The 13,596-nt window shown below is 33.6% G+C and overlaps 2 protein-coding genes across 2 annotated transcripts in view; both read right to left on the bottom strand.

Moving 5' to 3' along the window:
* Window positions 1-13,596, bottom strand: part of LOC134244601 (transient receptor potential cation channel subfamily M member-like 2) — a 117,597-nt gene that overhangs the window by 13,050 nt on the left and 90,951 nt on the right. The gene's annotated exons all lie outside the window — the stretch shown is intronic.
* Window positions 1-13,596, bottom strand: part of LOC134244604 (COP9 signalosome complex subunit 4-like) — a 58,646-nt gene that overhangs the window by 23,242 nt on the left and 21,808 nt on the right. Inside the window, exons 5-8 of the mRNA XM_062726859.1 lie at window positions 11,649-11,799; window positions 10,530-10,680; window positions 4,314-4,398; window positions 162-247 (exon numbers count right to left, since the gene is read on the bottom strand). Of these exons, the coding sequence (XP_062582843.1) occupies window positions 162-247; window positions 4,314-4,398; window positions 10,530-10,680; window positions 11,649-11,799 (473 nt within the window). The remainder of the gene's footprint in view (window positions 1-161; window positions 248-4,313; window positions 4,399-10,529; window positions 10,681-11,648; window positions 11,800-13,596) is intronic.

The raw sequence follows: 13,596 nt of genomic DNA, 5'->3' as shown, positions 1-13,596 counted from the left end.
TTAAATTGGAATGATCCCCTGCTTCTTATTTTGAGCCACTATGGATTCCTTCCAATTATTCCAATTCCAAAACACATGTATTAGAGCTCAGGTATTTTCTTTTAAATATCTGGGAGGTCCCTTATTCTCTCTGGATGAGATTTTTTCTTTGTTTTACCTACCATCAGCTGTCACGGCTTTTTGGTGAGGCCGAAGCAGTGCTGCAAATTCCTGTAAGTCACTGCTACGAATAATTCTATCTAGATACCTATTGAACAAAAAGAAACCATAGTTATCATTATTATACCTCTACTGTTATTACTCTATATCAATTTAATACCATAAAACTGCCTATTTCATTGAGAAGAGACTATTTCCCTCATCTGAGGACTACTCCCTGAAAAATCAGAGCTATTCCCTGGGACTACTCCCTCATGAATATTTATTAGAAATTTTGACCAATTAAAGTGTTCAGTGGGCGGAGTGTTCAAGGAATCTTGAGTCTGTGACATAATGTTATTAGCAATGTAACTATGACATCAAAACATTTCGACATGCGATGTCAAAATCTTTTTTTTAATTTTTTTTTTATTTTAACTTTCACATTTATATCAAACAAGTATATACAAAAGTATGTTCACAAATATATCTTCCTTCAAGTATCTATTATAGATAGCGTATACAAGTATTAAATTTACAAAAGGACATCCACATTTACAAGTTCACATTTAATTAAATACATGTGAAAGTTGTTTTAATATAGGATAGAAAAAAGATGAGAAGAAGAAAGAGAGAGAGAGGGAGAGAGAAAAGAACATTAAAAACAGAAGATCAAAAACAAAAAATATATAGGGGGCATAGTGTTGTTTTTTTTTTCTTTACATTAAGGGGGGTGTAAAGATTAAGATTCGTTTCTTGAAAAAATTCATAAATACATAAAAATTATGTATATGTAGACTTGTACAAATGAATCATATCATATCACAGATGCTCTGCCAGTTATTCCCATACTCTGTATATTTACATTGTTTCAAAAGTAAAAATTTCTCAATCAAGAATCTTTCCTCAATAATTGTTTTTAAAGTCATTATACTTAGAACAGAAGGAATTTTATATTTAGTCGAAAAAATATAATTCTTAGTTATCAGTGTCATCAAATTTTGCGCTTTATGGACATTCTTATTCTTATGTTTGCCAAATAATATTGTTGTTCTGTCAAAAATTACAGATATATTAAACTTACACAAAAACCATTCTTCAATATCACTCCAAAGCTCTTTTACTAAATTACATTCAACAAAAAGATGTTCAATTGACTCAATGTCAGTCTTACAGAAACTGCATGCTGGAGATTCTTTTATCTTAAGTTTAAAAAGATATAAATTTGTTGGAACTATTCTATGTAAAATTTGAAATTGTAGCCACTGCAGTTTAGATTCTTGGGTAATTTTAAATGGGAGTTCAAAAATTTTACTCCATTCTTGCATGGTGAATAGATATCCCTTTTCATTCCATTTTAAAATGGAAGTACTTGTTTCTTTCTTTCTATTAATAAGAATGTCATACATGTCTTTACAGCCTTTCATATTAATGTAAAACATCTTCACAGAACTAGGTAAATTTGGACCAAAATGTCAAAATCTTACTTGATTTCTAGCAAAATGAAGACAACGATAATTTTTTGAAATGTCTGTGAAAATACTTTCTAAAAATAATTTTAATGTTCTCGGACACAATGCATTAGTTATCATACAATCTTTTAAACCACATGCAATTCTGATTATGCCTCTATAGTGTTTTTTTTAATTTCGGAATACCTGGTAAAAAGATTAAAGATTTTGCCTATAATTGTTTCGGTATAATAAAACAGTTACAAATGGGAACTTAGGAAATAGCAAATTTATGGTTCCCACGGCAGGAAACTATTTCCCTCTCCCTCAGGGAACCATAAATTTGCTATTTCCCTCGTACCCATTCCATGACTGTATATAATGTAAGCTTACTGCAGGATACAGGCAAGACCTGGGGCTCACAACAATGGATATGATGAAGTGTATTGCTAGGGTACATTATACATAAATCTGGAATTATGTATATCTATTTACACCTACTCATAGACTCAGACTATATCCCAGTCCTTTACAACTAAGTTTCTGAATACAAGATGTATCAGATGACAAGGTAACTTTGTCCTACTTTTGCCAAACGATGTACTTTTCTCTCAGATGGTCTTTTGCCTCAAAGTAATATGCACAGTAAAAGCACAGTTAAAGCCAACACACTTATAATAAATCTGCTCTTTAACGAAATGATTTTCATTCTCCTTGACTTTCAAACATATTGTAAACTTACTGAATACATGTATAAGAAATTATGCTTATAAGGAAGCCGAATTGACTGTTTCTGGGACTTTGTTTGGTTTGTTATAACTGAAAAGTGTTTTACTGTTACATATTCCAGACAGCAATATATGCATAACCATAAAATAGAAAATGAGGTCACTGCAATCGTTTCTTTGGCTACAATACATACACTGGAATCTCCAAGATGTATTAACTGGCCAAATTTGATAGTCTCTGACCTCACGGTGTGAATGATATTATCCAGACAAAATTTAAAACATAACCATTAAGTTCCATAATTAGCTCGCCACCTGCTACTTTTGGGTTAAGAAAGTAACATCTTCCCCTTAAGACGCATCACTTGACAAGTGGTGGTACTATAGACCCCTCAGTCCAAAAAATACTCAGAAATATTTCTGGTATTATCTAAAGGTAAGTTTGTTGTCATCTATGGAAATGTGGTTCCTGTGATTATTTGTTTTGGTGTATGTAATTATATCTAAGGCAAATAGTGGAAATTTAGGAAATTTCATGTAATTTTCTACCTGAATTGAAATAGTATCATCTCCATGGAAAAAAGTATGTTTACAGAATCAAAAAATGGGAAGGTCAATTAGATTACCGGTACATTGCATTTTAGGGAATGGGCCGATAAGATTGGGAAAATAATTACCGGTACCTTTTAGGGAATTTGCAGATAGCCATTTACTTTAAAATCATAAAAAAAATATACTGGGTTTCTGGTCTTTGTTAACAACTACAGTTTTGTTTTGCAAATGAACATGAATAGCAAGTTATTATAAAAGTTAACTTTATTTTCTTTTAAATTTTTTGAGAAATGAAAATTGGAAAATTCAACACATTCAATTAGGAGAAAGATAGCTTTATTGAATTGGGAATAGGACCAAATTATAGACAATTCAGAGCCTTGAAGCACTTAATAAAGAGATTGTATGGTAATATAGTAAGAGGTACCCTTCCTGTCCTTGCATTTGCTCATTATTTTTTATACAACTGGCATATACACTGTACTGTAAAATCACATATTTTCATGGGGTCAGATTTTCTAGGTTTGAGGAAAAAAATTGCTTTGTGGGGATTTGATTTTGTGGTTGGAAAATGTTTAATAGTAATACATATGAAAGTTTACATTTCATTGTGGTCATAAATTCATGGGTCTTTCCATACCTCGAAAAAACAACGAAAATTAAACACCAACGAAAAACAGTGATATAACAGTATGTTACCATGTTGCATGTAGCATAAATACTTTCTGTGGTCATAGAAAGAAATACTAAACCTAACTAATTTCACTGATCTAAAAGATAAGTTGCTTATATTTGCCCTAATCATGTTTTTTTTTCTAAGAAGTGTATACTCGATTCTCGTTATATCGCGTGTTTCATTGTATCGCGGTATATTGCAAAAATTTGGATACATGGCCTATATTTATTTTATTGATGAAGAATCTGTATGTTGTCTGAATGTTTACTTTTTAGATGATTAAGAAGTATGGAACATCGGTTTGGAAAAAAAATTATTCAAATAAAACGTAAATTTTACAGATTTGCAGTCCCGTTTTTATTTTATTAGACCATTAAATCTATAACCTAGTACAAAATATAAAAAGTTCATCTTTTAAAAGTCTTAAATTAGAACAGCTGTTTATTTTTTCATGCAGAATTACATCGTAAATTCAAAAATAAAAATTGAGGTCCATATCATGTACAAGTTTCTATATCTACCCATACCGCGAAACAATGAGACTCTCCAATTTAGGAGGTAAATTAGACTTCCTGTTTTAAAAATAGACCACAAATTAAACGATGCAAGCTTGGAAAATAATTTGACACTAAAAAGTTAGGCCTGAGTTACAATTATAAATATCATTTGATATAAGTTAAAATAAAAATTTGAAATTACGCTTTTTATGCAAAAGAATTAAGTACCGCGATATAATGAGACACCAGTATATATATAAAATGATCTTACATTTTCTCCAGAATGTTATATGCAGGTAATTGAGTACAACGTTCATCTTTGAAAAGTGTTGCCAACATTCTGGATCTTTGTTGTCCTGAAATTGGAATAAATATTTGTATATTTTTCAAAGGCACAATTGAAGACATTAGAACTGATTTTTCCCCATTGGAGTATTCTAAATGATCTGGAACTTTTTATCAATAAGGGTGAGATCCTGTATGTGTACTTAAAATAGCAGGTTTCATATTTTAGCGAAATTATTACGCATGCGCCAACTGATAGGCTGCAAATAATTTGAAGCTCTGAAGATTATCAAATTTGGAGTGTTAATAGGGATTTATAACATTGGAATTTCTACCCATTTTCTTTGAAATATACAAGAATTATAGTGATGAAGTTAGTTTTTGGAATCTTCCTTGTGTTTTTGGTGAATTCGAGAAAGTGTGAAATCTATGAAAACAAAGGAGTGTGTTCCAGCTCAGTGCGTTGCGTAAACAGATACTCAAGTCCCAGTATGGAAAACACAACCGTTATTAGATATAGTACAGAGGAACTAATGAGACTTCGTTCAGTCCCAAGGCAATTCGCGCGACCTGACCGTGACGTTCTAACCAATTTAAAGAATAACGGAATTCTAAAATACCGAGGTAGACGCGCTGGACGCCGTAAAGTGTTAAAACCAAAATCGCAAAGTGGTGTCAATTTGAAGAATCTCTCTTATCCGAAAATATGTAACCCTTTAAACAATAAACGAAGTGAAAAGGTTTTTGCTGTAACTGTGAACTGTCGCTCACTAGGAAAAAAGGATGTTCTACTGGGTCAACTACTTAGGGACGATAAGGTCGACTTTGCTCTCCTAACGGAAACCTGGTTTTCTGATGAAAAGCAACATCAATTTGAAACTTGCGATTTAAACCAAAATGGTAATAAAATAAGTGTAGCAAATCGACAAAACCGGATAGGTGGCGGCATTGCTCTGACATGTCGAACAGGGATAAATGTAAATAAAATCAAATCTGGAATGAAAAAATATTTCGAATTCGGCATTTGGCGGCTGATCTTCAAAAACATTACCATACATACATTAGGAATCTACAGATCACCATCCCTGTCAACACCAACGCAATTCAATACAGACTTCTTTCCATTTTTGGAAGATGTTATGTCAAAGTATTCTAATGTTATGATCATGGGTGATTTTAATTTGCATATTAATGAAGATAATGGTGCAATATCAGACTTTAAAGACTCACTGTTCGCGATGTGCTTAGAGCAACACGTCGACTTTAGCACTCATATAGGCGGAAACAGTCTCGATTTGGTTATAACAGAGGCCGTTGGGGGAATAAATGTACTTCTATGTGAACCGGGAGAGTTTATTTCGGATCATTGTATAGTTAAAGTTACCATAGACGTCAGCAAAGAGTCTGTTAAAAGCCAAACAACTGCGCGACGAAACTTTAAAAATGTTGATAATCTGGCATTTGGGCATGATCTGATTGATATAACTATAGATTGTGACGACATTAATGACTTCGTTCAAAACTTTGAAACCGCAGTTAGCAATATTCTGGACAAGCATGCCCCAGTAAAGCAAAAAACGCGAATTCTGCGAGCACCTAAACCATGGTTTACAGACGAAATCAATAAACTAAAATGCATCTCGCGCAAAGCAGAAAGAACCTGGAAAAAGTACAAACAACCACAGCAGTACGAGGCAATGAAAGTAGCGCGCAACAAGTATAATTACGAGTTAAATAGAGAGAAAAAACGCGTCTTGAATGAAAAGGTTTTAAATTTTAAAGGAGATTCGAAAAAGCTGTATAAATTTGTTTCACAACTATCTGGTACTAGGACTGAAACCCCAATGCCCAACGCAAAAAGCGACAAAGATTTAGCAGAAAAATTCGCCGACTTTTTCATGGACAAAATAGACAAAATTAGAAAATCATTGAAAACGTTCGAAAATTTTGAACCAAAACATAAAAACGTACCCTTACTTAGCGAATTTCAGGAACTTTCCCAAGCTGAAGTAACAAATTTGATCATGGAATTACAAACCAAATCTTGTGAATTGGACATTCTACCTACCAATATTCTAAAATCTTTTCTAAACGAACTTTTACCAAACATTACAAAAATTGTAAACCTTTCATTGAAGCATGGTGTATTTCCCTCAACTTGGAAGCAGGCGATTGTAAGACCCCTGTTAAAGAAAGTAGGATTGGAACTCGAGTTGTCAAATTACAGACCTGTTAGCAACCTGTCGTTTCTCTCTAAACTCATCGAAAAATCAGCCCTTTATAGACTCAATGTGCACGTGGAAAAATATGATCTACTCCCCAAAAATCAGTCTGCATACAGACGTTTTCATTCATGCGAAACAGCTCTATTACGACTTGTAAATGACCTTCTTGACGCGATGGAAAAACAAGAAGTTACTGCTTTAATTGCAATAGATCTAAGTGCTGCATTTGACACGGTAGATCACGAAATTTTGCTGAATGTACTTCAAAAACAGTATGGAATATGTGGTTCGGCATTAAAGTGGATAGATTCTTATCTGCGGCCTCGTGGCTGCACGGTGTGCGTTAACTCCGTGACATCATCGGTACGTCAACTGCAATGCAGCGTTCCTCAGGGCAGCTGCCTGGGACCCTGGCTTTATTTAACATACGCAGGGACCTTATTTGATGTCATTCCTTCAACCATATCGGTGTATGGCTTTGCAGACGACCATACCGCAAATAAACGGTTTAACCCAACGTCAAAACGCAATGAAATTAACGCCATTCGCGAGCTAGAGGAATGTGCTATCGATATTAACAATTGGATGAATGCAAACAAGCTTAAAATGAATTCATCAAAAACAGAATTCATCCTCTTTGGAAGCAAACGGCAACTAGAAAAATGTACAACAAAATCTATAAACATTAACGAAAATGAGATCGAATCTGTTAAATGTATACGATATTTAGGTGCTTTTCTGGACGAGAACTGAAATTTTAAAGATCATGTCAACAAAAAATGCCGCACAGCTATGTTTAATTACCAAAAAATCAAATGTATTCGAAAATATTTAACGACCGAAGCAACAGAAGTCTTAGTTTTATCTTTAGTTATATCCCATTTGGGCTATTGCAATGTGATTCTGTATGGTATATCGCAAGGAGAAATCATCAAAATGCAAAGAATTCAAAATATGTGCGCAAAACTAGTTTTAAACCGCAAAAAATATGACAGTTCTAAGAAAGCCCTTTCTGATCTTCATTGGCTACCAATCAAATGCAGAATATCTTTTAAAATTCTAACATTCATGTACAATTGTTCTGTTGGCGAAGCACCGGAGTATTTAAAAGAACTGTTAACGAAAAAAACATCAAATGTCAATTTACGCTCTTCAAGAAATTCTGAAAGTCATTATAATGTTCCATTTAATAAGAGAAAAACCTTTAGTGACAGAAGTTTTAGTACCATCGGCCCCAAACTGTGGAATGAACTGCCAACCAGTATTCAAAACTCAGGATCAATTGACATTTTCAAAAACAAATTAAAAAATTACTTTTTCAGAGACTTCAATTCCTTGTTTTAATTCTTCGTATGTATGTAGTATTATGTGTAAAAAAAAGGACTTTATGAATATGTATAATTTATGTATATATGTAAATATCTTTTATTTTCTTAATGTACAACGCCATTGAATACGTTTTATGTAAAAATAGGCGTTTAATTAAATAAACAAGTTTCAAGACATTGGTGCAGATGAGGATCAATGCGCTGATTCATGAATACTACTAACTAAGATATCATTTATTAATAGAATAAAAGGCACGAACATGTGTAGCACTAATTTATAATTACACCAACAACTCCATGTCTATTGATTCCGCTAAATTTTGAATATGCCAAATTATGTACATGTACAGTATGCAGAGTACCCCTTGTAATATGGAATGCAGTTTGTCCTTCATCCTCATTATATAAACCCAAATTTACCCCATAGCTGACAAGTGACAAATTCTATATATTCTTGACAAATTTTAAATAAATATCCAAAATATAATTTGCAACTGTGCACAGCCAAATGTTTATAATTTACTAAGAATCACACAACATGTACATGTAATCATCTTTTCCCCCATTCTTCACTTATCTTGAGATTTAAAGCTCCAACATATTTTCATCAAACTCATGTATTAATACAAGAGCAATTCAAATGACTCAAAAGTCTTTGACCTCTCCTATAAGCTTGAATTCCAGTTTTCGTGAAATGAATATATTTCGTTTTTCAATAAAGATGTATGTAACTATACAAACCTCAAAAACAAATGTTGATGAAAGCTATTCATGCAGTGTTCATTATTCTCTGACCTTGTCTGCGACATTAACTCACTATTATACAATACAAGAAACAGCTTTTTAAAAAGCTTGCCTGACTATATCAATCAATTTATCTGCATTAAGAGTGATAACCCTTTTGAGCAATACTTTGTGGGTTTAAAAAGTATCCTAACTTTATATTTTGAGAACCTTATGTAATTGAAATCTTGATTTTACTGAACTTCTGGAAATATCATCTCTACACTGCATACTAAAAACTTTGTAGTTGAAGAGGGGGGGGGTCTGAAAGTGGAGTGATCTGCCCTTGGATCTAAATTGATTTCAAGGTACATTGTAACACCTATTATAAAATCTGTTATCAAATCACGCATTTTGAACATTTTAAAAGATGGATATAATCAAAAACACATTTTGTTGGAGTGTATTTTCTCCTTTGAAGTAAACAGTAGTAATGTGTGTTCGTTGTTTTTTCCTTAAAAGGGGTGGGGGATGACACTTTCATATAATACATGATATATTAAGAATGAAATAAGTAAATTCAATAGTTAGGCTTTGTAGAAAGAAATATCCAAGATTATTCACTACTTTCTTATTTATTGTGTGCATCTGAACAAAGACATAATAGATCATGCATCTGGAGACGATGGCTTGAACTGCGTTGTTTGTTATTATTGGACTCGTCCATTTATGGAATAAACCAACCGCGGGATCGGTAAACAAATTAGAAACATGATTTCTTAATTTAGTGTTACATGTCCATATACCATGTATACTGATGTATATGACATGTTGTTTTAAAGAATGGTATAAAACTTGTAGATAGAATTTCTGAAGCATTAAAAGGACAAAGTTAACTTTATTTAATTCCATGGAAGTTAGCACACCCATTCATACAATAGAACAATCCAAGGTAGCTTACTAGTGACATTTGGCGCGAAAAGAGCGATTCACCCCTTTCGTAGAATATAAATGGACTGATCCAGTAGTTAGAAATGCAGAAAAAAGGATACACGGACATGTTGAAACGGCAAATCATATGGAATAATCTGTTCCATGCAAAAAGATTAAAGGAAGTAAACACTGCAGTATTTCGCATCAGTAATATGTTTCTTTTTTCTGAAAACTGTTTCTTTTAAAATGCAGGTAAAGAATTCCAATGTAAATCAGCTTTCACAAAATCTAGCTCTTTAGATATGGTCGCATATTTTCGGATCTTGGAAATATCAATCCTTATACTGCCTGACGCCGTGACGTCAGGCAATTAGTTTGAAAGAAACAGTTTAAGATAATTCTTATTGTATCCCCAACCTACTGTGGCCACACCCTCTCCCCAAGGACCATAATCTAAACAATTTACAGTCTACACTATCCAGTTAGCTGTCACAAAAAATTCAGCTTTTCTGGTTTCAACAGATTTTTGGACTTATTTCAGAAACATTCCCACCCAAATATCACTCCTTATTGTTTCTGTATAAAGTTTTTCTTTCTTGGTGTATAAGGGCCCAGTACTGCCACCCCTACTATTGTTATTGTGATTTAAATTCAAGACACATGGATTAGGTTGACCTATTCAAAGGTTATAGGGTAGTACCAGTTTTATAAATAAAATTGGCAGTAAACAGGAAATTGTTTTGAAAACATGTCCTATGAAAAATGTGTTTTCAGACCTTTCTGAAAGACTCTCATAATTTTCAACAGAAAAGGGTGGCTAAAGGGGGGTGGGGTGGGGTGTCAAAATAACAGTATATCTTATCATAATTTACAGGGAAAATTAGAGCTCACTAGTGACCGATACGCTGGTTTAAAAAAATGTAAAATAAAACTGTAAGATTTAAAATACACAATTAATATTCATATTTTTTAACACAAACAAGATTTATCTACCTGCCGAGGCTAGAACTGTACAGATGAGGGCATTCTTCAGGGCCTGCATTCTCTCCTCTTCTGCTACTATAGTTTTGTAAGAAAGTTCATTGTATCTTTGTGCAGCCTCAATAAATTTTCTTCTGTAGTCTAGAACCCGTGCATAGCATGCCTAAAAAGAAACAAGCACTTGAATATATGTTAATCTACAAAGATTGATTTATAAATAGTGCTAACAATATTTACAGTACATGTACTATTAGAGGCTCATCAATCCAAACAGATATTCTAGATGCTTATAAGCAAAGGGCATAACTCTCATCTTATTACAATTTTGTACTCTGTTTGCCTCCAATCTTATTAGAATTAGATGTTCCATTCACTCACAGATTTTTGATATGTCGTGAGGTGACATATAAGAAATTAAGGAGCAATTAGAGAGCGAATGAAAGATCTCAATTTGATTTGATCCAGTACAGAGAAGATTTTCAAAGAAGTAATGCATTTTCACTATATCATCACTAGGGCCCATTCCAAACACCAGAACCCCTGACCCAGGGGCCATTAAACTCACAATTTTAGAAGCGGCACTTTTGCTCATCATGAGGGGATTTTCAAACAATTTATGCACTTTCCCTATGATATAATCAACAAAGCCCTGCTCTGACAACAGAACCCCTGACTCAGGGGCCAGGATATTCACAATTTCAATAGAAGTATCCTTGTGCATCATAACTGAGTATCTAGTTTCCTTGCTGAATAACCAGGAGCAGAGGACAGTTTGACTGCTTGATGTCCAAGAGAAAAGAAGATTTTTAAAGATTGCATTACAGGGTAATTTTGATGGTTTTAGCCCCATCCCCAGTGGGACAGGGACCATAAAATTTACAATTTTTGTTCCCCATTACATGTACATGCTATATATCAAAATTGGTTTAAATTGGTTCTCCCCTTTCAGAGAAGAAGCTGAAAATGTACGCGGCACATGTCACAAGTGGATTGATGCATGATGATGGATCAAGAGACAGGCAATAAGTTTCCTGAGTAACTCATCATGATGTCCATCACCAAAATCAAATCCAAATGACATCTATTGCTCATAAACTCCTTTCAGTACAATCTGTGCAGTTGTAAGATTACCTTGTAGTGTATCTGAAGCTCCTCGTTTTTAGAGTCGGCTTGTAATAGAGATGCTCTGTTGATGTAGGCTTCTGCCTGTACTGGATCCTCCTCCAAATACAGACGAGCAATCTTTAGATAGGTCTCTAGTTTGTAGTCTGTCGGATACTGCCTGAAATACAAAGGAATTACTGTGAAATCACTAATTTTCATGCGGGTGGGTGGGCAATTTTCATGGTTTCAAGATATGGGGAGACCCAAGAATCTAATTCCACCATGAAATGTAAGTTTTCATGGATATAACTGCTCAACAATCCTTCACCCAAAAAATTAAATCCCAACAAACCCATATTTTTTCCACATGTCACAAAAATCTGACCCCAAGAAAATGTACAGTTAACCTATAGTCACAGAAAAATGGATGGCTGACTTATATCAACAGAAAAATGGACCATCAACCTACACCCCCTGAAATGGGGGTTCAGAAATGTGGTTATTCAGGATTTTTTAATAAACTTAAAGATATTAGCTTTTTTTTAATTCAAAAGAATAAATGTTATTTAACAGATTAAAAGTCTTGTTTTATTTTAAAGAACCATTTGCGAGTTATAACATGAATGCTTGAACTCTTTACAAATTCTGCGATAACATCTGGAGTCCTAGCTGCAATAATGTAGCCCTCTCCGATTTTTATTACCAGTATCTGATATTTTTCTGGAGCTCCCCCCTCCCCCCAAAAAATCGGAGAGGGCTACATTATTGCAGTTACTGGAGTCCAGGTTCAGAACAGTGTTGAAGATCATATTGGTGATTGACATAGCTCTACTTAGCTGCTACAATCTTCAACAGTATGCCTTAGCATAACATGCATCAAATTCATACAGCGCATTCAGTATGACCTGGATATCTTAATTGTCTAGCAGCTACCGGTATATGCTAGCTGCTACTTAAAACCAATTTGGATCAGTTGTTATTAGACACGAAAACTTTAAGGAACGGTTCATGGCGTGAAATATTCCCGATGACGAGGCTCTCGATGACTTCAGGAAAATTTCCGGCACATGAATAAAAGTTGGTTTACAGTATGTTTTACGCTATGATCGAAGGCTTAATCATCTTGAATACATCCCTAGCATCATGTCATCAATTCCATTCATTTAATAATTTGACAGATGAAGATTTGAACAAATTTAAATCTACACTACCTGAGGATGCTTCCAGATCAATATGACTAAACATAGCTTTCCTATTCTTGAGAAGATTTGTACAGATTTTTTCCTATATATTCCTTTTTTTAAATGTTGAACCACATTCTCACCCCACTTACCCTGATGGTAGTGATTTAAGCAAAATGACTTTACATTTATTGGGGTTGCCTCCATATTATGGCTTTGCTGTTTGTTTAAAGATTTTTTTCCCTATTCATTCTTATGTTACAGTAAAACTTTGATCCCCCATTGTGGCCCTATCCTACACCTAAGGGATCATGATTAGAACAGATTTAAATCTACAATATTTAAAGGTGGTTTTATTCATATACGATTCAACTTTTTGGTCAATTGGTTTTTGAAAAGAAGATTTTTAAAAGATATATATATATATACATTCAAATTTTCTTATTTCAGAATAATTTTCCCTTTCTTTGAACAAAATTGAATTGAATCCCCTTTGCCCTAAGATGCTTTGTGGCAAGTTTGGTTGAAATTGGTTAAGCAGTTTTGGAGAAGAAGTAATAAATGTGGAAAATTAGAGAAAGACATGACTACAGACAAAATGTGATCAGAAAAGCTCATTTGAAATTTCAGCTAGGTGAACTAAAAACAGAAAGGATAGTTAAATTAATCTAATGAAATCTTGACAAATATCTGAACATCACTTAACAATAATCAATTTAACACATTGTATCTGGTAACATATACAGGTGTATATGTTCTACTTTTCACAAAGCAAATTAAATTGACCTAGAAAA

Source organism: Saccostrea cucullata, unplaced genomic scaffold (genome assembly GCF_032062105.1).
Source record: "Saccostrea cucullata isolate Sc308-1 unplaced genomic scaffold, CSIRO_AGI_Scuc_v1 ctg33, whole genome shotgun sequence".
Classification (NCBI taxonomy): domain Eukaryota; kingdom Metazoa; phylum Mollusca; class Bivalvia; order Ostreida; family Ostreidae; genus Saccostrea; species Saccostrea cuccullata.
Note: the sequence above shows the minus strand (reverse complement) of the source record. Positions and strands in the feature narration are given on the sequence as shown.